This window comes from Buteo buteo, chromosome 12, assembly GCF_964188355.1.
Source record: "Buteo buteo chromosome 12, bButBut1.hap1.1, whole genome shotgun sequence".
NCBI classification, from domain to species: Eukaryota; Metazoa; Chordata; class Aves; order Accipitriformes; family Accipitridae; genus Buteo; species Buteo buteo.
This window is the reverse complement of record NC_134182.1, coordinates 42,219,162-42,246,873: the sequence shown is the minus strand read 5'-3', so window position 1 is coordinate 42,246,873 and position 27,712 is coordinate 42,219,162. Positions and strand designations below refer to the sequence as shown.

The 27,712-nt window shown below is 52.0% G+C and overlaps 1 protein-coding gene across 7 annotated transcripts; it reads right to left on the bottom strand.

Moving 5' to 3' along the window:
* Positions 1–154: 154 nt before the first annotated feature.
* Positions 155–27,712, bottom strand: KANSL3 (KAT8 regulatory NSL complex subunit 3). Of its 7 annotated transcripts, none has more exons than XM_075043652.1 (22): positions 27,427–27,712; positions 25,936–26,106; positions 25,074–25,164; positions 24,575–24,760; positions 24,266–24,397; positions 23,829–23,945; positions 23,132–23,233; positions 22,918–22,989; positions 21,444–21,518; positions 20,375–20,532; positions 19,397–19,460; positions 18,672–18,872; positions 18,261–18,417; positions 16,822–16,899; positions 13,397–13,588; positions 11,610–11,694; positions 10,558–10,712; positions 9,965–10,077; positions 9,116–9,335; positions 8,746–8,879; positions 4,242–4,404; positions 155–2,018 (listed from the first exon to the last, which is right to left on the bottom strand). In XM_075043652.1, exons 1-22 carry the CDS (start codon positions 27,669–27,671, stop codon positions 1,414–1,416), a joined length of 3,516 nt encoding a protein of 1,171 aa, XP_074899753.1. In that variant the 5' UTR covers positions 27,672–27,712; the 3' UTR covers positions 155–1,413. The 7 variants fall into 7 exon arrangements, with proteins under 7 accessions (XP_074899753.1, XP_074899757.1, XP_074899755.1 ...); XM_075043654.1 differs by having other exon boundaries at positions 169–1,997; XM_075043656.1 differs by lacking the exon at positions 13,397–13,588 and having other exon boundaries at positions 168–2,018.

Genomic DNA, 27,712 nt, shown 5'->3' with positions numbered 1-27,712 from the left:
TTTTTTTTTTTTCCTTTTCTTTTTCTCCCCCCCCCCCCCCCCCCCAACTCCAGGGAAAAGGGAAGAAAAGCCCAGGGCTCAGCAGGGTTTGGGGTGCTGGCAAAGCTCAGCAACCTCAAGACGGCTACTCACCATTGTGCCGGCATGAAGCCCGGCATGTGAGAGGCTGCGAAGGGGAAAGCAGGACAGTCCCCAAAAAGCCGGACAGCATCTGAAGCAGCGTGTGTATAGCCCAGGAGAGGTGGGAAGGGATTCACAGCATCTCCCTTTTCTTACGATGAGCAAATACAGCCTTCAAAGGGGAAAACTCTTATTCTCTGCTGTTTTCAGGCTCCCTGTAACAAACGCCCTGCTTCTGCCGTGGTGTGTGCCATCCCGGCCAAGCCGAGCCAAAAACAGGATCTTCTCACAAGCCAGCAGGATGAGGAAGTGAGCAGAGATTTCCGAAACGTGCCTGCCCTCGGCAGGAGCACGGGGCTGCCCCGGCACTGTGGGTCTCCGTCTGCCAAGAATCACGCTCCCCGAAAGCGTCTCAGCCAGCAAACGTCGCACCGCGCTCTGCGTCCCTCCGGGGAAGCGAGGGTCAAGGGCTCAGCAGAGCCGCAGCACGGGATGAAGACATACATACAGAGCATTGGGATTATCCCCGATAACCACAAAAATACCCACCAAATCGCAGCCCTAAGCTCTGTCCTGTGAAAGCAAGCCCCAGAGCCCAGTGACAGCCCCAGGGCGGCGAAACACTTGTCCCGAGCCCTGGCAAACCACCCTCGATGGTGCCGAACTCAGCCTCGCCACATCATCTCGGCCCCATTTTGTGGCTCAGCCCCTTTGTGTCACCCCTTCTGCTGCTTCCCTCATTTCAAACACAAGCTGCCCAGGTGCCTGGCGCTACCCCTGCTTGCTGATGCAAACACAACTAAAGGTTAAGTCAAGGCTCAGGGCAGATTAAAGTTGAGCCTTTTTCAGCATGTATAAATATTCCCAATAGTACAAGGAAGCAGCTGAAACTTCTACCCAGAGGAGGGATGTACCGGCAGATGGCACAGACAGCAGGAGCTGCCCTGGTTGCTGCCCAGCCTGCTCCCAGGACCCACAGCATGAACCCTTCCCTGCCTGCACAAGGCTGCTTTGTCCCTCCACACCTTTACAGCAGGAGAAATCGGCCCTCAACGAAAACGGTCAAGGGCTGGGCTGCAACCAGAGCTGCTTTTGGAAGGGACATGCGCAATGAAGTCAGTAAAGAACAAAAAAAAGTTTTATTAAACAGCAACAAAACCAGAAAAACATCCCCCCAGTTTCCTCCAGCCTGAACCAGCCCCCCCATGCCCACAGGGCTGTTCCTCTCCCACCAGGCAGCCAAGCTCAGTCTTCCCGAAGTGCCTGGTTGCAGCCGAGGGGTCCCGGGGGTCCCTACGGCTTCTGGCTGAGCGTGGGCCCTGCCGTGGCGATGATGGAGGAGCTGGCCAGGCTGCTGCCCAGCGTTATGAGCGTGGTGCCGGCCCCTCCTGGCAGCACACCCTGGGGCAGCAAGTGTCTGTTGGCCAGAGCCTCTCTGGTGTGGATGATGGTGCTCCCGTCGTCCACCACGGAGGGAACCCTCCCCAGGGTCTCCACTGCCCCCAGAGCATGGCCGAGGGCCGCGGCGCTCTTGGTCAGGCTGACCTTCTCCCCAATGTGTCCCAGGGGTCCATCGCCCTTCACCGTGGCCAGCGTGGAGGTCAGGATGACGGTCTTGGAAGCAGTTTGCAGGACAGGTCCAACCTTCGAGTGTACCAGGCTGCCAGGAGGGCTGGGGGCACTGGCCAGGGGGGAGGTGGCGAAGGTGACGGCACCAGTGGGAGAGCTGGCAGATGAGGAGGAGGACGAGGAGGAAGGCTGGATGCCCGGCAGTTTGAGGGGGACGGAGGCAGCCTCACCCATCACAGACTTGGTAAGTGCAGACAGCTTGGCATCCGACATGACGTAGAGCGTCTTCATGGGGCTGGTGGTGGTCACTGCGGAGAAGGGGAGAGTCACTGTGGAGAAGGGGAGAGTGCGGTCAGTGGCTGTGGGGATGTGGTGCCCACCCTGGGCTGCAGCCCCCAGCTGCAGCGGCGGAGTCGCAGGCTTTCAGACTGAATGGAAAGACCTGGCCCTGTCCGCTCTCCAGAGCGAGAACCCAAAACAAACCCCAGCGCTGTCACAGCCTGGGCAAGGAAACCACAACACCAAACAGGCACCATCAGCACCGCTCCTCTCCTAGACCGCTCAGATCCCCCAAGGAAGCCCCTCTCTTCCTTCAGTGTCTGATCTTCTCCCAGAAAAAGTCCCGTCCCATTGGGACAGGATGCCATGGCTCCTCCTCAGGCAAGCAGGCTCCATCTTGCCCCATCCTACCCGTCAAGCTGTCACAGACCACACCGAGCTCACGTTGCTCTCGGCAGCCCAGCTCAAGGGAAGCTCTTGCCCATCTCTGGCATCTCCAGCTCCGTCCCACCAGCAGCGCTGGGGGTGCTCAGACCCCCATCACACTCCACCCCAGGAGATGGCTAAAAGACTTTAGGCTTTGTAAAATGAAGCCTTCTGTGCTCTAAGGCAACGGCAGGGGTTGTATCGTGGTGGTTACCCCGTCCGAGTCAGCTCCCCAGCTGCATCTACAACAGCCACAGCCCAGAGAGCAACAGAGGGGAGAGAGACTTCACTGAAATCTCATCACTGGGTTTAGACGCACTCAAGGGACGGGAAAAAGCCTGGAGACCCACTGCCAGTTAAAGACAACGTTGGGCAGAAAACCCCAACCTGGAGCAGCCCATAGTTTGCCCCTGCAGTTGCCCAAGGCTGTGACTTGCTCCATTCCTCAGGAGTCCGCACCGAGGAGCGGAAAGCAGCACGTGCCCAGCCACCCTGGGTCACCCGGCACACGACGCTGCGTCTCTCTGATATAGTGGCATCAAAGACGCACTGCAGCGTCCCTCACACTCCTCAGCGGTGACAGCGTGCCACGAGCACCACCAGCGCAGCGTGGACCTCTCCGAAATGAAGTGCCTCGAGCAGGGAAGGCACGGAGCGAAGGCTGATGACCGACTGCCTAACCAGGATGGGACCACCGACCCCACCATCCTGGGGGGAATCAGGGAGGCTGGAAGGGCAGGAGCACAGCAGGAACAGGCGACTCCAGCCACTCCTACGCAGGCTGGGGAAGTGGCAGAGACACACGGTGATGCTGTTAAGACAGCGGCAACGACCGCTCCACGAACCGAAAAGTCTGGAAAATATTTTGTGCTAACACCCTAGTCCACCCTGCTGCTCCAGCAGCTTTCCTACGAACTGGTCCTCCCCACTGGATGCAAAGCCAACCAGCGAAAGCAGGTAAAGCTCTCCACAGATCTAACTTCATCCACTAGCTACAAAAAATGACAAAAGGAACAAAACACAGAGAAGACAACTTAAGCCTAGTGCTTCTGCACCTCCCTATTGAGTCCTGGGGGAGACGAGCAGAGTTTGAAGGTCTGCAGGGGCCAGTTAGCTGGGTTTAACACCTGCAAGGTAAACCACACACGCTGCAGAGCTTTGCCCTTTGGGAAACTGGCACAGCCCCACTGAACTTCATCCACCAGATTTGGCCTGAGTGCTGACTACCTGCTCACCCTGCTGCTTTCTTGGAAATCAGCTGGACCGAGGAAAATGAAAACACTGGCTTGGCTGGCAATGGGCTCTTTGGAACAGAAGCCTTTGAGGATGCAACAGATCGCATCACCACTTTGTGTCAATTTTTTTTTCCCCCCAAGTCTGAGGCTACTGGCTGGGTAGTGGCTCTGCAATATTTTTTTAGCTGTAATTGGATGGGTCCACTCTCCCCAGGCAAGGGAAATAAATGTGGGTAGGAGGGAGAGTGCTTAGTGCTAAAAGCGTGTGACGGTGGCCCTAAACACAAATGGCAGATAATCCCTTCTGTGTTTGGTCTCAAGTTTAACACCCTGCTCTTCATCAGCCACTCAAAAATGGCTGCACTGAGTCACAACTCCTTGTGCAAAGAAACCATGGGGGAACCTAACTTAAAGGGGTGGACAAAAAAAAAAAACAAAAAAAAAAACCCCAAAAACCCACAAACAAAGCGAGGGGCTTAAAAATAAGCAGCATTCAGGCAGCTAATCCCCAGAGTGACTCCGCACACGTCATCCGGTGGCATGGCTCCAATCCGGCCTCCGCTCTGGTCCCCAGGCCGGCTGCCCGCGTCCCACGACTGCCATGCGCCTCACCTACGGGTGCTGCCGCGGCGGAGGTCAGGTGTGCCGCGGGGTCGGCGGGAGCCATCTCTGCGCCAGCCTGGGCTTTGCTGAGATCCATCTGAGACAGCAGCTTGCCAGGAGAGGCGGCACTGGTAGCTGGGGCAGCCAGATTCCCAACAGCACCGTCTGGAGCCTGGAAGGGTTAAAGTAACGGAGAGCTACTGGAAATGCCCCACTGCCAAGGATACACCATCTGCGGGGGGCTGCAACCATTCCTTGGGACCTGCGCAAGCCCTCACCTAAAAAAAAAATAAAATCAGAGCACGCCCTCTCCCTGCTTCTTCTAGCCTTGCCCTCACTCTGACCACTCATTACCAAGCTCAAGGAAAAATGCGTACCGAGAGAAAATCCACAGATCTGTATTTTAAAAGCATGATGGTGTCATTTGCAGCACCAACACCACCGTCAGTGTTTGGGCTGAGACTGGCATAAACTCATTGCCTTTTTCTGGAGCGGAATGGGATGGCTCTATCCCCATCTCTGGCTGTCAGAGAAATCAGTTCTGCTCTCATTTCCTCTGCAGCAATAGTAAGGCAAGAGCCAGGAGCTCAGGAATGATTCCCACATCATGCAGATGCACTTGCAAGAATGATCCGCTATTACCAGCGGCACCAGCGAAAAAGTCCAGCAAAAACTGGAACAGCACGCACCATCCTCTACATCAGAAGAGCTTCCTTCTTGCCTGACAAAGACATACAAGCCCTCTGACAAGAACCAGCTGGTTACACAGCACCAGTGTCCACCAAACGTTAAATATTGGGACAATTGGGGAGTTTGGATTTGTATCCTAAGGCAGATGGCAGCACACTCTGGAGAGCACTGACAAGCTTCAGTGAAGTACCTGGAAATTCCCTCATTTGAAGGGTTCTTCGAATGCCTCTGGGTCTGCTTCACTTGCCTGAACTCTGTCCAGGTGCATCTGCAATCTGATACTGGAAAGAGCCAACTGCATGCATTCCTGTGCTCTCTGTGGGAGCCCTCACAGCCCTGAGCTGACACAATTCAAGCTCCAAAGCAGCTTTTCCAGCTATAAAAGCAGATACCCAGCTCTTCGGTCAGACTTCTCTGAGCCGCCTTGCTCACTTTCCTCCACCACTGACAAGCACCACTTAAGCTCAAGTCTGAGACCCCCCTACCTGATGCCCATGCAGGTCACAGCCTGTTTTTCAATGCCTTGTGCAGCAATTTAATGGTACTCCGTTCACTATAACTAATATTTATGCCCCTGGGAGTCGAAAGGGTCAGACTTCAGGAAAAGAAAGGTGTTCACTGCCTGCTTACAGCCCATCGACCACCAGCAGCCAGCTCTGGGCAGCAGCAGGGGCTGGAGTGAGAGTTCTCCTCATGCCATCTGAGGGAGATCCTTGCCCAAAGCTCAAACCACGACCTCAGTTTGCAGCTCTGGTCATCGCTACGTAAATCTTCGCACCACTAAGCGGAAAACAAAAGTCTGATCCAGCATCAGCATCACTCCATGCTTTATAGAGCTACTATCAGGATTTCACCACGCTGCAGGGGGGAACCCATACAAAAAGCCATGTTCAAACCACCACGGAACAGTTTCTTGAAAAGAGAAGCTGAAGTCTGCTCATATTTTCACTTTAAAGCCATGCAAACACTCTTGCTTCTTCTTACTCCGCTACTCACAGAAAGCATTAGCACCAAACTCCCCAGGGAGATTCCTCAGTCTTCTGTCTCCCATTTAATGCCCACGGGGGAAGGAAAAGAGTTACCCACTCAAACTGCATCTCAGCTGCTGCAGGCATCGCCCAGCCCCCAGAGTTTAAAAATCACAGCGCACAGCCGATGCAATGCGTGGGCTTCACGCTTCCTGCACAGGCACAGTGGAGCCGTCAGCTGGAATTTCAAAGGGAACCCAACCGACAACAGCTTTGGCTACTGCTGAAAACACAAGAGTTTAAGCCCTAGGCGTTATCCCCCAAAGCCTTCTGTAAATTTGCTCTTTTACAGGAAGCCAGGCTAGATTACGTAATCCTATGCGCTAAAGGTACACACCAGCTGATGTCAAGGGCTATAATTAGTTACAAAAACATACAGCTCATTCCATTTCCTGTAAAAGCCAGCTTTCAGTTTGCTTTTGAAGCAACTCTCCCAGCCAGCCACACAATTAAGCCCTACCTTGAACACACAAGCTCAGCATTGTAGGTAGAAGTCACAGCATGCGATCCAATATCCAGTTCCAAGTGCCACCACCTTAAAACATTAACCCGTACATGAACCTGTTAACCCTGGAGTCGATCTGTACCAAGTTTCATTACGCTGCAGAGTTACAGTTCTGCTGGATATTTAGGGTCTCTCAAAGGTAACAAAAGACGTAAAGAAAAGCATGCCAGTTCTGACAGTTTATTAAACAGCCTCTGAAGAGCACAAAAACTGCCTCCGACATGGATGAAGAGTTTCAGACCTAAGAAAGCAACTCACCCGCTGCTTAGGTGGGATCTGCACTGAGCGTCACTAGCTCTGTGTTTCCGAGCTCTACCTTAGCCAGCTTTAAGCTCAGCTCTGCCAATGCTCACCGGCTCTGTTGCGTGAGCAAAGTGACTGAAAGAAACACAGAAAAGTCAAGGGAGGGAGGACACGGATGACCCCGAATCTGGGCTTTAACCAGCAGCAAACCAGGACTCTGTGTAGAAACTACTGGCAATGGTGGATGCAATGCCAGCTTTAAAGCAGCGCAGGACAAATCAATGATTCATGGCTGCTGCTGTTAATACTTACCCAACTTCCATCCCAATGCTTCAACCTTAAGATAATGCCTCCCTAAATGTATCTCAGGGCTTCAGGCAACCTCAAACGCCTGCAGATAGCAGCAAGGAACAGAAGCACTCTCCCTGCTTCCACAACGCTGCCCACAACTTGAGCTACCCCAACAACAGGGACCAAAACTTCAGAGCTTCATCTACAAAGCAAAGATTGCCCTGCCTCTCCTACACCAGCTTACCTGCCTGGGACCTGCATTAGTGCTATCAACAGTAGGAAAAATCACATTCAGGAGAAAAAAGAAAAAAAACAAACCCTGCCAATCTGGAGTGATCTTGGCATCCTCAGTCTTCAGTGCCAACTTGTTAATCCCCATTGGGAACCGGAGCTTGATCCCCAGTGGACGCTCCTCACTCATCCGACTGCCCAAGCTGCAGCATCTATCATTCTGGGAGCTTGCTGCTCTTTGAACTGCTTTCTCCCTGCAGACGCCTGTCTCAAATCATAACAGTCAGCATCTGTTGGACAGTCAGTTATACTCCTCAGTATATACTTAGGCAACCTGCAGCCCTTTTCCCGCAATGCCCCCTTTAGTCCCACGAGGCAGATCACAGGCCTGGGCTGCCTGTTTTCTCCTACATCCCCATGTCCAGGAAAGCATCTACAAGAAGAGATCCGAGTGTTGTACAGGACCAGAGCCAGGACCATGGGGAAGCCATCTGAGCTTAGGTCAACCTTGCTGATAGCACATAACAGCCACTGCTGACCAAACAACCTGTGCAGGGAGTCAGAACCAACCTTTCCGCCATCACATTTATGGATCCAGCTCAAAACTGACAGTAATTTGGGACAGACCCCAAGGATACACCTGCAGTAAATTTACCCCTTTTGCTCCCTCCAGGATTTGGGGTTGAGAGGTCCGCGTTACAGCACCCAAGACCACTACGTTCACAACAACAAACAACCCCTCTCTGACTTGGCACCTTGTGCTTTCTTCTCAACCACACCAAGACTTAACCTAGGAAGCAGGAAGGCAGCCAGGATCCTTGAGACAGTACCTGGCACACATTTAGAGTCTGAATAGTGAGAGCTTTTCCTACTGTCTGTGATCCACCTCCAAAAGCAGATCTGTATCGAACAGATACAACCTTGGAGCACGCAGTCAGCACTTCATAAATTGGTTTCAACAGCATGGCAGTGAGAAAGAGCAGGAGTTGTGGACCTGCAGAAGGAAGTAGTACAGTATCCCCAACATCCACAGGGCCCAGCCTCACATCAGGGCATCTAATAGTCAGAAGCAGTGTTTTCAAGAGGAATACAGCTATAGACAGCACAGTCAACCCACTCTCCTGCCTGAAGAGGCAGGGGATAGACACTCTACAAGCAGCTTTCCTCCTCCCACCAAAACCTGTTACTGCCAAGAAAACCTGGAGCTTCAGTAACAATTCCCATGCTGACGTTAGCTTTCAAAGTCTAGCCGGAGATTCCCTCGGTGCGGTACTAGTGCGATATTGAGCACAATCGACCCTGCCACTAACAGACACAAAGATGACCTGGGTCTTCTTAACCACCGCCTTGCGAGGCCCCTTTCTGTGCAGCCTCAGCAGAGCAACAAAGCTCATCACACCCAAGAGATTGTGACCAAGAACACTTTCCCCACGACAGCTGTATCTGCCCTTGACTATGATGGTCAGAAAAAGCTCAGAAGAGCATCAGCGGACACTTTGTCTACAGAGAAGATGCCAAAAATTACCTGAGGTGCCTGCGTCTGCATTGGCTGTTCCTCGAGCTGGGGTTGGACAGTCCCCATTGCAGCCTGGCTAAGCGTGGTCATGCGGCTGGGCTGCCCACGTAGCGTCACAGTAATGGTTGTCGGGGCCTTCAAGCCTAGAAAACACGTGAGCGAGATATCCCTGAGACACAGGGACTGCAGAGGCCACGTTCACCAACCGGGGGTGTATCTGAAGTCTCTTCCCATTAGAGGCAGCTGCTCAGAAATTACTATCACACACAGCCGTCCATAGCTACATCTCAAAGGCAAAATAAGCTTTGGAAATGCCGGTCTCGGCATAAAGGGGTGCTCCAGGTGCTTGCATCACACGCCTGTCCCCATTCTCCCTCACCTGCTGCCTGGTTGGAGATCTGAGCCAAGCCAGGGAGACTGCTGGCCAGCTTTGCCAGTCCCCCATTTGTCAGCAGCTGGTGAATGGCCGTGGGCTTCCCACTCGCTGAAGCTCCCAGAGACAAAGAGGTGGCAACTGGGATGGTGCGGACAATTGTGCCGGTGCCTGTGGTTATGGCACTCAGGTTCTGGATAGGTGCAGGCGTCTTCACAGCTGAGGTCTGGAAGGAGAAGCAGAAGCACTGAGTACCTGGAAGGAAAGGGGATGGCACGGCCTCTCCCCCATGCAGAGGCTAGAGGCCTTTAGAGGTCAGTGTTTCCACACTTCATTCTGGTGGCCACAAGCAGGTCTAAAAGCAAGGACACTTGCCCTTCCAGTCTGCACATACTAATTTCAACTTGAAAGCCTGACTGGGAGAAACTGTGGCTCCGCTTCTAAAGAAGTGACCCGTTCCGAAAGAGGTTGCCGCAGACTGCGGGGATCGGGACCATTGCCTGAGAGGTCACAGGTGTGTGTTTTCCCAGAAGACCAAGAAGTAGAAAGATTGCTGATCCCCCCCCGCTCCGTCCATTCTCCAGCTTCTTCCCAGCATTTTCTAGGTGGCTGCCTAGAAAGAAATTCCCACAGCCCCGCTTCCCAGACCTCATGCCACCTACAGGAACCCTTGGCACCCGGCACAGGGCCAAGGCTTGGAGGCATCATTTCAGCTGCAGTTCACACCCAGCATCCCTCATCTCTTCTGGTCCTGGAGCAAACAGGGCCTGTCTAGGTTCCCTCCAACTCCTACTGCTTTATCCTCCATACAGCTTCCCTCCAGAGAGGAATCTCTGATGTTTGCAGGCTGCGTACCTGCACCGGTGGCCCAGCAGCAGCCACGCTGGCAGGGAGGGCTGATGACTTGGTCCCAATGTCCTGCAGGCTGAAGCTCAGCCCTTGCAGCAGGCTGCTGGCAGATGCTGCTCCTAAAAAAAGTAAGGAATAAAGAAATTGGGCTTAGAGAATTCACCACCATGAAATTCCAGGTCTGTCATACAGCAGATGTCTGCAAAACTGTTCATTAAAAAGCAGTGTCCCAAGCAGCTTGCATCGAGGTCGACAGGGATCCTCTTAGCTGCTCTACACAAAGAGTCCAACACATTTCATTGCTGCAGCTACAAACAAGGTTAGCTGTGAAACCCAGGAGGCAGAAGGAGGTCGGGTTTGGTATCTCAAGGCATCATTATATACAAATGACACAATTAACAGGTCACCTACTGCACCTTCAGCCTTGCTTTGTAGCATCCCACTGGATCTCTGTAGGCTCTGCAATAGCAAAGCACGACAAATGCTGCCTCAGCCAAACCCAAAGCAACCAGGGAATGCAAGAAAGAGGATCCACCAAATGATTTTGAACCTGGTTTACCTTTTACATTCACAACAGAGACATGGAGAGAGGCAGGTACCTTGGAGGGTACTGGCTGGCTGGGCCTGCATGCAGTGGGTGCTGCTGGCCACCAGCCTGCTCTGCAGGGCATGGAAAGCACTGGGTGCTGTGCTGCTGGGTATCACGGCAGACGGAGCAGGACTTGTGGAGGAGGTTTCTGCTGCCGAACTCAGCCTACAAAGCAAGCAGAAGAGAAAGACTCCAGTTAGCAATAAACTGCACGGGGCAATGAGATGGCTTTGACAGCAAGCTGTCGCTGGCCTAACGCAAGCAAGCAGGACTCCTGGAAGTGTAAGGCAGGGAGTTGATGAGCTACAAAAACCCAAAGCAAGAGAAGTTTCCCTGTGCCCACTGCGGCAGCTAGAACAAGGAGCACCTATGGCAAAATCCATGTACTTCCCAATTGGAAGTGAGCTTGTTATCATGTGGGTGCCTACCTAAGTGCTGCAAGGGCTGCGTCACCCTACACAAAAGCAATTTACCTTGCAGTGACACATTTCCCATTTAAAACCTACTTTCTAAAACAGCTCTTCTTCCTCTCCCCTCCCAGATCAGTCAGAGTCTGGTTCTCCAAAGCTTGGTTTGAATTAAAAGGGAAAACAGTGATACGAGATGTCAACGTCAAATTGATCCCCCAACAGAAATCCCTACAGCCAGTTAATCAATTTCATGAGCCAATATTGAGGCTTCTTTCCCCTATCTTTGAGCAAAAACGCTTGATTGCCAGAGGGAATGAAGGGAAGGATTAAAGACAACACTAAATTTCTGCCAAAGACACCACAGTAATTCAAAAGACAGAGATAAGCAAACTTGGATTTGGGAAGCCATATAGAAATATAGCCTAACAGCCACACCACCTTCTACTTTTGCCCATTTCTGCCATTCTCACACTCAACTGCCAGTTGACAATAGTTTTCAGGAATCCAAGAGTCTCCTGCACTTCAGATAATTCCAGTCATAAGCAAGATGCCAGAAAGTTCCACATGCAGAAATCACCTTCTGTTGCACTGCTTCCCATCAGCAGCCTGTCAAAAATACCCACGGCTTATAAAAAAACAAAGTCACACTCACTTCGGGGCAGTGAGCAGTCCTGACAGCTCCTTTGCGCCTGACACAGACTGGCCAACAGCCATGGGGACCGGCTTTCCAGCGACAACTGCAAAAGAAAAAGAAGAAACCTCACTCACTCTCCTCCACGAGTCTTAGGGATTCCCTCTCTCACACAACTACCCACAGACACAGCGCTGCGGGCCACGGGCTTATCCTGCTCACAAAGCATCTTCTCAAGGAAACCTCCAACATAGCCATAAACATATACTCCAGGCACCGCGCTACGGGAGATCGGGAGTATCAAACAGAGCAAACTTGCGAATAAAAACAGTTGTGGAAGCATTACAACAGACAAGATTGAAGGAATCAGCTTCAAAATCTGTAAGCAATGAAATCTCAGGCCCTCACCACCAAATGCAAATCTCTCTCCTAAACGTTATCTCCACTAATCCCCTCCTCCTAGTCCATCATGGCACAGGTCTACCACCTCAACCGATTAATTCAGATCTGGCTAGTCGCTAGTGAGCCATTTTGTAAGCATTCTTTAGAGACATTTTACAAAATACACAGGGATGCGACGAGTCACAATATTTGTTTATTGCGGCGTTTTGGGATACAACTGCGTTTGTCTTGTGCATTCCTCCTGCTCACACACGGTAAGAGGGAATTCTTGTTTTGGTTCATGTTTACTTCTGCAATTCATTTCCTTTCTGTGAAAAGAAGTAAAGTTTGTAAAATTAAAAAAAAGATTCCAGAAACCAGAGATTTTCAAAGCTGCCAGCAGATAAACCGTAACCTTAAAAAGATGTGTATTTATTAGTTCATTTTCACAGTTCAAAACAACTGTTAAATTAACTGAGAGATGCTTCCAAAGGAGCAGAATTATTTCTCAGCTTTGAAAACCTCTGATTTCCTATCAGAATGGAGATGCTGACCTTTCAGTCCTGCACTGCATCAAGCTAATGCTAATAACAAGTGACGGCTTTACATCTCTGGTGCTCTGCACTCTGACTTGAGGAAGACATATACACCAGCACTGCCAGCAACAAGGCAACATCCGTCAGGTACAAGGGTGACAGTAGCCAAAGCTTTTGGCCTCCCTTGCAAAGGCTCAAGGTGAAGAAGACCGAGCACATCACCTCTTCTTGGACTGTGGGGACCTCTGCAATGCATGCCACAGGGGCAGGAGAGGAGCCGGAATTTGTTTACATGTGTATCAAGCGCGTATTGTGCGGACTTCAGGCCCAAAGGGGATCAGCAGAGCAGGGCACTTGGCTGAATCGTGAAGTCTGAATGTACAAAGGTCTTCCAGAGGGAGGAACATCGCCGTAATCCCTAAAGCAGGAGCATGTTCCAGCTGAGAGCTTCGTGCAGGTGCTGCAGGAGCAGGGAGCAGAACTGGAGACGCACATGACCTACTTGGAGCAAGGGGTCCGCGAGGACCAGCATCCTGCTTCCAGGAGCAGCTCAATGCCTCAGAGGAAGGTGTAAAATTTGCCTCGCAGCACACAAGGCTGCGGTCGAGTGTTTCGCTGGAGCGTGGAATCCCAACTGCTATGGAAAACAGAGGCTCCTGCCAAGCTCCTACGTGCTGTCAGCCCCCACGCTTTCCCGGCTATCCCCAAGTCACTCACATCTTGAGCCTCTGCCTGTTTTCTGCAGCTAACTCCTCCAAAAATAATTTAAAAAAAAAAAAAAAAAAATCATAGCTCCCCTCCCCTCCCCACGCCGTGCCCCAGAGGAGTGGGTCTGGGCAGAGCCACGTCCCCGCTCTCTGGTTAAAAAGCAGCTATGTAATCGCAACTCACTTTCTGCCTGGGTGGTGAGGGGCGCTCCGTTCCCCACGCCAGCAGCATCTCCATGAGAGACAATGGTCACCTTGATTTTGGCTCGTTTGGAGGATTTGGTGCACTGGGTCGGGCTGGGGGTCTGATGCCTCTTCAGCTGCATACGCACATCATCTTTCTCAGCCCCTTCCGAGTGCTCTGAGGAGACTGGAACTAGGGGACACAGAAGTAGCTTTTTGAAAACTGATGGCCGATCCCTCGAGGTCAGCGCTGCTCCACTGTGCACACCAAGGTGCAGAGAAGGGACACATGCCCATGCACACTTCCACAGCTCCCTCCATGCCAGCCTTGCCCATCTCCCATGCACAAGGAACCCACGCTTCTCCTTTTCACCACCTACACTGACTTCCGTGTGCCCTAAGCTGCTGTCTTAGGGCCAGGACTTAGCTTCAGCTACTCTCACAGACTAAAGCAGGACAGTATATAAAGTTTGCCTTGCCTCTGCAGCGAAGAAAAACGGATGCCTACAGCGATACCACATCTCCACATAAACCCTTTTCATTTCATAAGCGCAGCATAATCAATCCCGGCATCAGGCCCCTCCAACATCCCTAATTTCCAGGTTGAGGGGATGAGGGCGCAGAGACTTGCAGAGCTGGTGCAGGCGTGCTGCCAGTACTGGGCTTAGAGCTAAGCCCCCTGCTCCTGCAACACACTGGCAAAGGTATTTGCATGCCTGTCGTTCGGCACATCCCTTCCAGCGCTCCTAACTGGCCCTCCAGGATCTGGACTGAAGGGTACAGGTTTCGTAGAGGCACTAAGCGAAACAGCCACGAGCACAAAAGGTGCTGCAGCAAAGCCAAGCCCCCACATACCCTACACTGCTTGGTACTAGGGGAGAAAAACCACAAGCTGAGATTTCTCTTCTACACCACCAACTCATTTTGCTGCCATGTCCTTGACCCGTCACATCAGTTTCATCCTGCCTAGAGCACAAGCTTGCCAGGGCTATCCGAAAAAGCACAGAGGACCCACGACAAGCACCTCTGGGCAGCCCAGGAACACAGTCACGTGCTGCCAGATCTTGCCCATCCGTTCTCCATGAGTCTCCCGCCGCTGGTGTACGATTGTCTGGCCCCAGCCTCAAATGCTGGTGGACTGGGTCGAAACAAGGGCGCAGGTCTGCCTCCTGCTGTGGTGTTTGCAGTCTGGAAGCACTCAGAAATGCAGTCACCGCTATGCCCAAGCACTGCCGTGATCTGCAGCAAGGGACAAAGGCCTTCACTCAAAGCTACAGAGAGCCCTCTCCATGGAGAGCTTCTGCAGATCGCTGCTGAGCCAGCTAACTCCCTCTTTACAGATGGTCCTGGGCATCTAGGCTGTGTATTCAACAGCCTGGAGGCCAAGATGTACATACCTTTTAATTTATAGGTATCTAGATATGAATATATCATATAAAATCAATATAGATGTACACATGTATATATATGTACGTTATGCATATACTCCCTGTGTATCACACTACCTGCGTACCTCTGAACTGTGGGTGTAGGAAAAGACTGCAGCCCAATCCCTAAACGTCAGGCGACTCCAAGTTTCGGGGCCACTCTGGTCCCCAAAACAAATGCCAAGCTTGCTGTGCTGCTACCGATGGCCAGACTTGCGTCTCGAGCACATTAACTCGTGACACTCGTGCAACACCCCAGTGCCTCCCACCCACCTGCAAACATGCGTGGTCCAAATCACCGTCCAGAGAGACCTCATCAGGCGTGCACAGACTGCAGGCACCAAAGCCCCCCCACCAAGTGCCACCAGCCAAGCAGGACAGTGAAACGGCACATGCACAGACAGTGGCGTTAGATGCCCCTCAAAGCATCGGCGAGCAGCGACCCAACGTCCCTCTGTGTCCCCACGGCACAAGAGCAGAGCCTGCTTCTGCTCACGCAGGGGCACGCAGACCCCCACCTTGACGGGCTGGCTCTGTGTTTGGGAGGAGCACCTCGCTCCCAAAATAACAGCGAAAGCTCCCAATGCACACACCCCAGCTTCCTACCTCGCAGCTCTGGCAGCTGCGCCAACACAGTAAGGAGCCCAGAGATCTTAATCGGCTTTTAATCATATCAAAAGGCAGCCCAGGCTGGTGCCAGCTTCTCCACATCTCCCTACCAGCAGGGTAACATCCACTGTGGCTTCTCTTCCCAGCAGTCGCTGGGTGGAAGGACTCTGGATAAGTGCAGGGCCCCATGTGTGCTCCCAGGCTAACCTCATCGCACAGGGGAGAGCACAAAACAAGGCTCAAAGGAGAAAGAAACCTTTAAAACAACCAGCTCGGGCCGGTAACTGCCCCAGGAGCTTGTCACCACAGTTGTATACGTGCAATTTGGACTGTATCTCATGTGTGTTCAGGACAAGCAGGGAGCCTGTATCTTAGGAGTCTCTACACTGCATGCCAAAATACCACCAGCTTCCCTGCATCCAGTGCTTGCCTCATTGAAGTAAAAGCACTGGCATTTGGGGTGTTGCAGAGAGGCAGTTCTCACCCACGTCAACTCTCTCGGCACCGTGGGGTCACCCGAACGGCGAACTGACACTGACAGCTGACGTGACGATACCGCGGCCTCCCAAAGCCTTGGATTTCAACTCTTCTTCCTCTCCTAATCCCAGATCCACACAGTCACTGCCATTCGAGATGGCAAAACATGCCTTTTGATACACTGTGGATCTCGCCCCTCGATCCCTAACCCTCAGAGCACCGCACACACTGAGGTTCACCTCTCTGTGCCCTCCAGCACCAAGGCAAGAGATCACAGGACTAAAGACTGCTCACTTCCATGTGTCTCCTGGTCCAGACAGCATCCCTCTCCCAGCGCATAACCGTCTTCCCAAAGCCATCCCTCTCCCTGACCTCTCTGCTCTTCTCTAACTCTCTCTGGCCAAGAAATGCTGCTCCACATGTCTACATCTGCCCCTTCACTTGGCAGCACCTTGTTTCTGCTCCCACCAAGACCCCCTTTGCTGCTCCACATGTTCAGAATGCTCCACCAACACACGCAGTCTCCCAGGCTGGTGTCCACATCGCCTCTGCAGCCCCAGCACAGGAAAGGGTTAAACTCACGATCACAAAAAGTCACCGCATTGTCCACAAACTTTTAGTCCATAAGAGCAAACCAGCTGCCAGACTACATGGCTCGAAGAGCAGTATTTACTCACCTGAGCAGGGAAAGGGGAAGAGCTCAGGAAAAGTTAATGCTCTCAGCTAGCAAGTGGGCCATTTGCTTTAGCTTCAAATACAGCAATGAGAAAGCAAAAAGCAGGGGGACAAGGGGACACATTGGGCCACATCCCCAAACCAATGCAAGGGAAGAGGAAGACGATGAAAGAAGGTAGCAGAGACAGAGAGAAGGAGGGAGACAGAGAGAGACAGCGAGAAGTGAGGAGATACTCACCAAAGAGACATGAAGAGGTGCCAGGAGGAAGAGCTTTCCTCACCAGCACGTTTTGTTTCAGAAAAGCAGCAAACTGAGCTGAAATGAATCAGAGAGAATTACAGTATCACAGCCCGGCTCTGGAGGGGGACAGGAAACTCCAGGGACACTACTGCGACCCACAAACAGAGACCTTGGAGCAGAGAGGCAGGCAGAGAGCTCTAGCCGTGATTCATCCAGCCACGGGGCACAACGGGGACAGACCGACCTCCTCTCTGGATGGCAGCAAAGCACATCCGACACTAGAAGGGGCATCATCCCAGCCTTCACAGAGAGCACATCCCAACAGCACGAGCCCTCTCCAGCCCCACAGCCATTGGGAAAAGGTCCGGCACCCAGGGAACGAGAGCAGGCTTGGCTGCGAGAGGCACGGCTAGCTTGACCAAGCAGTTGCACTGAGAAGCTGAGAGCAGCTGGGAGACGGCAGCCAGCACATCCCTGAACAGCTACAGGCACAAAACGCAGGCCAGAAGCCACGCTGCAGCAGCGGTCCTGACAAAACAAGGCGGCCACGATACACCCCACTCCACAGACCCTCCTCCTGCCTCCCACGTGCTATCTAGAAACTTCCTCCTATAACTACAACAGCAAAGGAATAGATTTCTTTAGTCCGTGGTCTGAGAAGGGAAATCCAAGCTTCAACTTCCCCCTGGAGCCTACCCCTGAGTAAGAGAAAGACTTTAGAGAATATAGAGGGTCACACTGTTGCAGGAGACAACAACAAGCCTGTTCAGGTCTGTCTTGAGCAAAGAAATAAGGAGACAAGGGAGGATGGAGAACTATCTTCCCAAGTGCTCACTGATATTTGCCAGAAGGTATCATCAACAAAACCATTACCTACATTCACAGCGTTCACAATCAGACTGAAGCTGCACCATAAGGTTTTTAATCAGCATCTAACAGGACAAAAAAACCCCACAGCTCAAGCTGGTGACTTATTCAGAGCAGGTTTTCCACTGCCATTTGATGCAAGATGACTCTGTAATTACCCAAGCCCCACTGTTTGTCACAATTCAATAGCCTAAATCATCTCCTGAGTACCTTCAGTATCCCTCCCAAGCAGCCTTCAAGGATATGAGACACCAGTCAAAGGGCTCACACTTGAAAAAGAGTTAGAGTATGGTTACATGGCGATCTGGTCAGTCAGAGCAAGTGAAAATCTTTCCCACTTTCAACAGCAGCAAGGCTCCACAAGCTGTGGAAACCCCATTTCCAACCTAACTTCAACCCTCCACAGGCTGCTGCCTTCAGATGACAGTGACGGGGGACCGAGCTGTAGAGAAAGCTGCCCCAGGGAGCTTGGAATTCAAGACAGGACTCAGAAGACAAAAACCTATACACATCAGGACAGATAAAGACCAAAAATCCAGATGCTAACAGGGAAAACTGCAGGGCATTACCTTGTGCCTGCTTGTGTGTCAGGACAGTGTCCGTCCTCTGCACCTGCCTCTTCAGCAGCTGCGTGGTGCTGATCTGGCTGGGCTTCTGGATGGAGGACACGGCAGCCATTTTAGTCTTGGGGCTTGAAGTGGGGCTGCTGGAGACACTGGATAAGTCCTGCTCGAAGAGAAGGAATACCTCTTACCCCATGTCTCCCTAAGAGGCAGTTGTAACCCTGAGCGTAGCAGCACACCGGCACCCTTTTGCTGGACCAGATCTATTTCTGAAGGTTCGTTTGCCCCACCACAAGCCATTAGTCCCTCCATATCCTCTCACCTCCCTTTTCCAACACTAACCACATCTCCCACCACACATTTCAGTAGTACAAAAACATCTCTTTACACGACAAAGTATCCCAGAGAGAGCCCCACCTCCGAGCCCGAAGGTGAGGCGGGCACTTTGGCTGCCGGTGAGGCAGGCCTGCTGCTTCTTTCCGGCAGGTCAAACGACAGATCCCTCCTGGTCGAGTCGCGCGGCTTCTTCTTCTTCTCAGCATCCAGGTCACGGGGATCAGAGCCCGAGTGGCTCTCCGCTCGGGTGAGGACTCCAGTCAAGAAGTCAGCTATTTCATCCTAGCAAGAATGAAACAAATAATTAGACTAAGTGGTGTGCAGGTCTAAACAACTGATCTTCGCAAAACAAGAGATCACTATCACTGATCTTGAAACAAAAGAAGAACTAAAGATTCCCAAAGGGACAAACAGATAAGGCTTTCTAGATTTAATATTCTGCAAAAAGAAACCCTAAAACCTTACAGAAAGACCTTGGCTTTCTCATTAAAGCTCATACTCCACTGATTTCTGACACATGGGAGAGAAACACGACGGTTTCTCCAATGCTCCCAAAAGTACTGCTTCCTTCCCCAGGCAGATGTACAGGAAGACTCAGAAAACTGCTCTTCAAGGTGCACTACCAGGAAGCTCATGTCTCTTCTCCTGAAAGGAGACAGCCGCTTCAAAACCCCACTCAGGAGATAGATGACCTTCAATCCAACCAATCCTGGCAGTAAGGTTATAACTTTTGGTCACTGAGACATTTCAGCAGACTTTTTTTTTTTAATAGATATAAGGTGTAAAAGGAAGATTTCTGTGGTTACCTGGATGCACCTGTCCACCATACTCTGGGTCAGGCCCTCTGACTTCTTTTTGGCTTTGCTTATCCTATTAAAAAAAAAACAGATGGAAGTCAACATCTTTGGTTTTCCACTTTCACACTCACAACATCGTTCTTCACCTGGGAGTAAGATTCAAGCGACAGCAAGCTTGCTCAGTTACACAGTTTGACACAGAGTAAGGCAAGAGCCAGCTCCATCAGCTCTCAACTCAAGAGCACCGTCTACTGGAAAAACGACATTCATCCCTCAGAAATGCTGAGACAAACTTCGATGACGAGGAAAAAGGCCCAGCATTCCAAAGGATTTTGCAAAGCAAGTATGATGTTCCCTTCCCTTCAGAGCTCTGCCTTCAGACCCAATATCAGAGTTTTATGTTTCTTTCTTTCCTCTCCTTCACTGATAATCCCTACTATGGATTTCTGACTTATATGATACTCCAATACCTTGTCTGTGCTGCTGGGCCCAGCAACAGCATCAGGCCAACCCTATTCTCATACACAACTTGCTCAGGTTTTTGATGCCAGTTATTCTAAACATGCACAAGTGTGACAGGAGAAGAAGCTCCAGAGTTTACTGAAACCTTAAGAGCTTCTTGCTTCCTGCAAGGCTCTTACAGCCTTCCTTTGCAGCAATTCTGTGCACAGCCTCCAAAAGCTACATATTCCAGAGCCAGGGGTGGCACGAAAAAGCAAATACTTGCTCTAGTGTCATACAACACCACACCCTGGATCTTTAACTTACCACTGAGAGAAACAATGCAGATTTATCACAGAAAACCAAACCTCTATCAAACATACCAGGTTTTGAATAACAAAGCTGACCTTGATAGACCATTTTTATGCAGTTCCCATCTAGTTTCAGTACCACATTTGGGTTTGTTTGTTTGTTTTTTAACACACAGCACACTCGGATCTCGTCCAGCATTCCTGGGAAGAGAGTATCCATCTCGCAGACCATTACCTGAGATTGTCGTCTGCTCCTCCCACCACCACCATGCTGTTATCAGCTCGTATTTTCTCCCGGAAATCCTCCATCGCTTCAATGTTGCACTGCAGGGAATTCTGACCGATCACAAAGAGGACAGGGGTCTTCATCTCCAGGAGGGGGTCATCAACATCCTGTAAGAGCAAGGGGAATTGTAATCCAGAAAGACTGATCCAGGATGCAGAGTCTTTGGAGGCAAAAACCTTTCTGAATGAGATGAGGATTTCCAAAAAGGGAAGGCACGTGCCACAGCGGCAGACAGGGCTTTCACGTGCAATCCCAGTACGTACCAACTGCGTCCTGAAAGGAGAGAAGTATAAATTGTGCAGTTCGTTTAAACATCTCATGAGAAAGACTGACTCAAAAGCTGAATGAGTACGTAGCGCTGTTACTCATTAACAGGTGAGACTGATGCCCGCCCCCTCAGAAAACCTATTTCACTGCATTTTCCTCCTTCCAAGCTTTTGCCGCACAAACCCAGGATAAGGTTGAAGAAGCACCAACAGCAAAGCTTCCTGGGGTGAGCCCCTGATGGGATTTACACGATCATACCAAGTCCTGAAGAAAACTCTGCTTGAGAGCTGCACCGTGCTCCAGCAAATGCCTTTTATACAGATTGCCACTACCCTCAGAATTAGCCATTTCATTAGCAAAACCATAATCATTCCCAACCCAGTCACACACTGTGGTCAGCTAATAAAGGAGGAATTTGGGCTCCATATAAATCAACCCAAGTTGTCCTCTCTGGTGCCAAACGACACAGTTAACAAGTGACCTGCACATAAGAACCCAGGAAGGAGCTGCAAAAACATGTCACAGCAGAGAAACAGAGGATTCTCATGCCTGCTATTGCATCAAGAATCCTACTATGAATGCAACAGTCCTGCCTGCTGGGCACACCTCCAAATAAAAGTCACACAGACATTCTCAAAAAAAATCTTCCAATTGTCACTGGACTTCTAAGCCCGATTCTATGAAACAATCTAGGGAGATAACAAAAAAAAGTACAGTTCATTAAATGGCTCCATCTCCCTTTGGTCCTTACCCCTCTGGGGCCATCCACTGTGAGCAGCGGGAATCCAAGGCACACAACTGCAGTGACATACTCCATCACTGAAACCTGGACAGAAAAAGCAACAGTCAGCATCGTAACAGCCAAGTGCATCGAGGTTGCAAAGGCACTTTGCCAGGCTCCTGCCAGGCATAGAAATATCTTCCATATTTAGACCTTGCTTTGTTGATTAAGAGAGTAGGGTAAAAATACTGAATGACTGTATTGGGTTTGTGTGGCAAGGTTTTGGTAGCAGGAGGAGCTACGAGGGCGGCTTCTGTGAGAAGCTGCTAGAAGCTTCCCCGGTGTCCGACAGAGTCAATGCCAGCCAGCTCCAAGACGGACCCACTGCTGGCCAAGGCCGAGCCCATCAGCAACAGTGGTAGTGCCTCTGGGATAACAGATCTAAGAAGGGGGAAAAGTTGCTGCACAACAAAAAACTGGAGCCAGAGAGAGGAGTGGGACGAAGTGAGAGAAACGACCCTGCAGACCCCCAGGTCAGTGAAGAAGGAGGGGGAGGAGATGCTCCAAGTGCTGGAGCAGAGATTCCCCTGCAGCCCTTGGGGAAGACCACGGTGAGGCAGGCTGTCCCCCTGCAGCCCAGGGAGGTCCACGGTGGAGCAGATCTCCACCTGCAGCCCGGGGAGGACCCCATGGCGGAGCAGGGGGATGCCTGAAGGAGGCTGTGACCCCGTGGGAAGCCCGTGCTGGAGCAGGCTCCTGGCAGGACCTGCAGATCCATGGGGAGAGAAGCCCACACTGGAGCAGGTTTGCTGGCAGGGCTTGGGACCCCGTGGGGGGAGCCTGTGGGAAGGACTCATGTTGGAGAAGTTTGCAGAGAACTGTCTCCTGTGGGAGGGACCCCATGCCAGAGCAGGGGAAGAGTGTGAGGAGTCCTGCCCCTGAGGAGGAAGGAGCGGCAGAGACAACATGTCATGAACTGACTGCAACCCCCATTCCCCATCCCCCTGTGCTGCTGGCGGGGAGGAGGTAGAGAATTCGGGAGTGAAGCTGTGCCCAGGAAGAAGGGAAGGACGGGGGTAAGGTGTTTTAAGATTTGGTTTTACTTCTCATTACCCTACTCCGGTTTGATTGGCAATAAATTAATTTTCCCCAAGTTGCGTCTGTTTTGCCCGTGATGATAATTAGTGAGTGATCTCTCCCTGTCCTTATCTCGACCCACAAGCCTTTCATTTTATTTTCTCTCCCCTGCCCAGTTGAGGAGGCGGAGTGATAGAGCGGCTTTGGAGGGCACCTGGCACCCAGCCAAGGTCAACCCACCACAATGACTCAAATGGCTTATGCCCCCACAACCAGAGAGAACATCTGTCTCAAAGCCAGCTGTTGGAAAGAGAAAAGGGACAAAAAAACCCCCAGCAGAGTCTAAACGCAACACTAATTCAAATCTAACTCTCAACTGAAGGTGTTAAGCGGGTTCTGCGAGGATGCAAAGGAATCGGGTACTTACGTGACAGGCCACCAAGGCACCCGTGTTCCACCCAATCAGGATGATCGGCTTGTGAGAGAAGTGGTTGTGAATCTATGGGAGAAAAAAAGACATGGATGGAGAAGAGGGACAGACAATGGGACAATGCACTGGGGTGGCACAGCACCTACAGGCAAGGCGAATAGTTTAAAGGGAGCAGCAAAGGCTCCCCGATACACTCGTCGCTCTTACTTACCTCTGCCACTTTGCCCCTCACCGCCCCAATCATGTGTTCAAGACACTGCAACACTCCCACTCCGCTGCCATTGTTCAACAGGTGGGTAGCAATGGGAATCACCTGTGGTTTGAAATGAATGATGAATAAATAACAAAGGCATTATTGGGGACAACAGGTACCGACAACAATAAGCACAGACTGGAACTCAGTTTATGAATGAACTTGTGCTTTATCTCTCCTTCTTTTTCCCAGGATTCACTTCCCACTACTAAGAACAGAGGAAATAGAGAATTCCCCACAGAGACAACCTCTGCTACTCACCTTGTTCCTATACACCCAGTATATCTACCACATTAGGAGGTGTGTGAGCAGCTCTGTATCCAGGCAGAGGACTAAGGTGACCTATAGTCTCTCTTCTCCAACCTCTTCCTACTGGAAGACTGATCAATCCTCAATAACAGTAACAATACAATCTAAACTGCTGAAGATGGATGGCTTTTGTCGGCAAGAGACCCCAAACGCATCAGATTTGGGCAACTTCGCTCCCTGCACAGTGTCTCAAGTGCTAAACACTGCAAGTGGCGGAAGCCAGCCTCTGCTTTCAGCAGAAGCAAGTATTTTGGTGCACCAAAGGCTTATAAAAACAAGCTCAGCAGCTGCAGCCTAGCACAGCTGCTATTTGAACTTCCCTCCTTTCAAAACCAACCATACGAACCTTTCCCAAGCAGGAAAGCTGCGACTGCCAGAATCGGTGCCGTCGAGAAGTGGGGAACATGGAGTTGGAGGGTCCAGAGGAAGCAATCAGGATGAGGGGGGAACCGGGCAATTTGCTCTACAAAGTTCAACAAAGAGATACATAAGGGAAAGCAACTTCCCTGCCCGAGACCTCGCTGCCCAGCCTGGTCTGCACAACAAAGCAGGAGGGATCTTGCATAGTGCATTAACTGATCATTTTCCCCAGTAAAAGCTACCTCAGGATAGTATGGGGGGAATGTGTCCAACAGAAGGAGTCCCCCTCACTGAGCAAGTCTAAAGCAGGAGGAAAAGAGTCCAGGAACAGAGGCAGAAGGAAAAGGACAGCAGAAGGATGGGAAGAATAAAAGTGATGTGAGACCAGCCTCTTGCTCCCTGCAAGCTCCAAGGGGTACTCACTGGTTTATTATGCGACAAGACACCCACTGCTGGGTCCCAAGGTCTCTTCAGAAGGAGAGACAGAGCCTCAGCACCTGCGGCCCCCGTCTTCGTGGTAGAGGAGAGCAGCATCCTGTCGATCAGTGTGGGGATCTGAAACCAGAAGCCAGAAAGGACTGAGAAAACGCACACATTCTTTTCAAGGGGCTTTTAAACATCATCTCTGCCACTCCAAACAAAAAGGATAAAGACCCTATCAGCTTCCTTTAACGAGCTTTACAAAAGGAGATCATTATAAGCAATAGCAAAGCCTTTCACTGCTTTTATCACCTTTCCTTTAAGCGTTTGCAGAGCATCCAAGTAAGCTGCCAGCACCGGCAGACTGAGCGTTTCCACCAGCGTTGTGTGAAGCCACTGGATCAGTTTGGTGTCCCAGTTGACACTAGCCAGAGCTTGGCGGACCCTCCGAGCACATTTGTCCACCGCTATCCTCCTCAGGACTGGCTCATTGCAAGCCTAAAAACCAGGAAATTAAAAAGAAACACAGTTATGGGAAAAATCAAGCATGCCACATGCATCCCAAACCACAGGGAAGTACTGGCTTGGGCAACCCAAAATCCTCTAGCAGCAAGCAAAGACAAACATCCTTGCAGCAAGGACAAAATCATGCCTCAAAGAAGCCCAGAGCTGCTTGTTTCTTAAGACTACACAACCCAAAGGCCAAAACTTTCATCCTGACTCAATTGGGCTTTGCTAGGAAGGACTAATAAAAACCGCAAAGGCAGTGACTCTACTGTGAAGTGAAACAGGGGACAGTAAAAGACCTTACCCCTTCGTTAGCCAAGCGAGCCAGCCTGTCAGACTGCAGCGCTTTGTGAATCTTATTAAACAGCTTGTTCTGGGCCATTGTCCAACCCGTCCTGTTGAGAAAACCAGAGTGGTAACGCAGGTCGCTGTTGCACAGACATCCAGGTCCTACAAGCTGCTGCCCGTTCCCAAAAGCAGTCGGCAGCACAGCTGGGCATTGACTGCGATCGCAGCCTCAAGAACCGATTTGGTGCTATGGACAAAGTGAGTTCCACTACCGAGGATTTAATTAGTAGGATGGCTCAATAAAACCCACTAGTTTTTAAATGTCACTAGGGCATGTCAGCAAACATCCAAGCATCAGAAAGAGTAACAACAGCAGAAGCAATAAACAAGACCAAAATAAACACTCCTTTTAGCATAGGTTATCACCACATTTCTCAAACTGTCCAGAAAAAAAAACCCAGAAACATTTCTCGTAACATCAAGACTGCAAACTGGCTTGACTACAGTTCCAGGGAGGGTTTTTAATAGGGTGGAATTTATGCATATCCTCATTTTCAATTTTTGACACTGGAACATGGCTAAATTGAGGATCTACGTGTAACCTAACAACTCACTGTCCCAGCCTCCTCAAAACAGAGGAGATGGCTTCACATGAAGCGTGCGGGAGAGGTTCAACAGCTGGGCCAGCCTCTACCATTAAATCCCACAGCTTTCACAGCAGGCAGACAAGGAATGTGGGACACAAGAATTCATTTTCTTTGAACATTATTCAGTTCGGGAACATCGCTGCGTATCAAGTCACACTAAAAAAACCCCACACCGTGCAACGGGTGGCCGTTTAGTGCCCAAATTTCTTTTCTCTGCTGTCCCCGCGCTACCTGTTGACATGTTCCTCCCAGTCATCCGGCGGCGGAGGGGCATCAGCATCCGTGCGAGCAAACATCACGTGGCGCTCGCACTCGTTCATCACGCTGCGCGCCTTCTGGTTATCATAGAGCGGCACGGGCGTGGGCGTCACCGTCTCGACATCGATGGGGATATCTGCTTCACTGTCAAGAATAATTACAATTACACTTTAGAGAAGGGGATCGCTCACCTTGGGGGTCTGCTGTGCTTTACAATAAACAGTCCAATGAGCTTCATAATCAGGTATCTTGTTATTCCCAGTCTGAGCCCAGGCAGCCCCCTGAACCCCAAGACCAAGCCCCAGAGCTGCGACCCTGAGCGCACTCCCATCTGCCACGCCAAACTCACCCGTGACCCCGGGCCCAGCCCCACACCCTGACCCTAAAGCAAACCATTGAGGTCCAGCCACAACCCCCCTTCCTACTGCGACACCAAGGCTGTGAAACCAGCCCCGAGCCCATCCCCAAGCTGCGGAGCTGAGACCCCCGACTCAGCCCCCATACCTTCCCACAGCCCACACTGCTCCTCACAGATCCCAAAACCTGCTCTAGTCTCCCCAGCCCATGCTATCCTCCCACCACCACACCAGTTCCACAGGACGGCCCTGCCCCACAGGCCCCCCCACTCTTCCCTCTCAGGTCCCCCAGCCCCACAAGACTTCTCCCAGTTCTACAGACCCCCCACTTTACCCCAACAGGCCCCTCAGGACCCCCTCCAGTCCTCACACAGGCCCCCTCACCCAACAGGTGTGTCTCCCCCAACCCACAGGCCCCCCAGGACCTCTCCCAGCTCCCACATAGGCCCCTCAGCCCCACAGGACACCCACACACACCCCACAGGCCCCACACTCTCCCCTCACAGACCCCCCAGCCCCACACTGTTGCTTAACAGCCCCTCCCCCCCAGGCCCCTCAGGATCCCCCCCCACAGCCCCCACACAGACCCCTCAACCCCACAGAAACCCCCCTGCCCCACACTCTCCCCTCACAGACCCCCCAGCCCCACAGTACCACCTCACAGACCCCCTCCCCTGTCCCACAGGCTCCTTAGGATCCCCCCCAGGCTCTCATACTAGGCCCCCTCACCCAACAAGTCATCCCCGCCATCCCACAGGCCCCTCAGCACCTCTCTCAGCCCCACAGAACCCCCCCGTCCCACACTTTCCCTCACAGACCCCCAGCCCCACAGTATCACCTCACAGACCTCCTCCCCTGCCCCACAGGCCCCTCAGCACCTCTCCCAGCCCCCACACAGACCCCTCAGCCCCACAGAACCCCCCCCGCCCCACACTCTCCCCTCACAGACCCCCCAGCCCCACAGTATCGCCTCACAGACCCCCTCCCCGCCCCACAGGATCCCTCCCACTCCCACAAAGGCCCCTCAGCCCCACAGCTGCCCCCCCCCCCGCCCCCCGGCAGGCCTCGCAGCCCCCCGCTCCCCCCAGAACCCCCTCCCCGGGCTCACAGGCCGGTGCCGGGCTGCCTCCGCGGGGTGAGGAAGAGCATGCGGGTGGGACGAGCGGCGCTGGCGTCGGGGTGGGCGCTCCAGGGTTTGGCGTAGCTGTGGTCCAGGCAGACCAGGTCCAGCTCCCGTTCGTGCACCGACAGCTGCAGTAGCAACGACGTCCCCATCCTCCGCGCCGACCACTGCAGTTCTCGGTCGCGGTCGCGCTCCCGGTCGCGATCGCGGTCCCCCCCGCGCTGCGACATGGCCCTACCGCTCCCCGCCGCGCATCCCGCCCCGCCGCCCC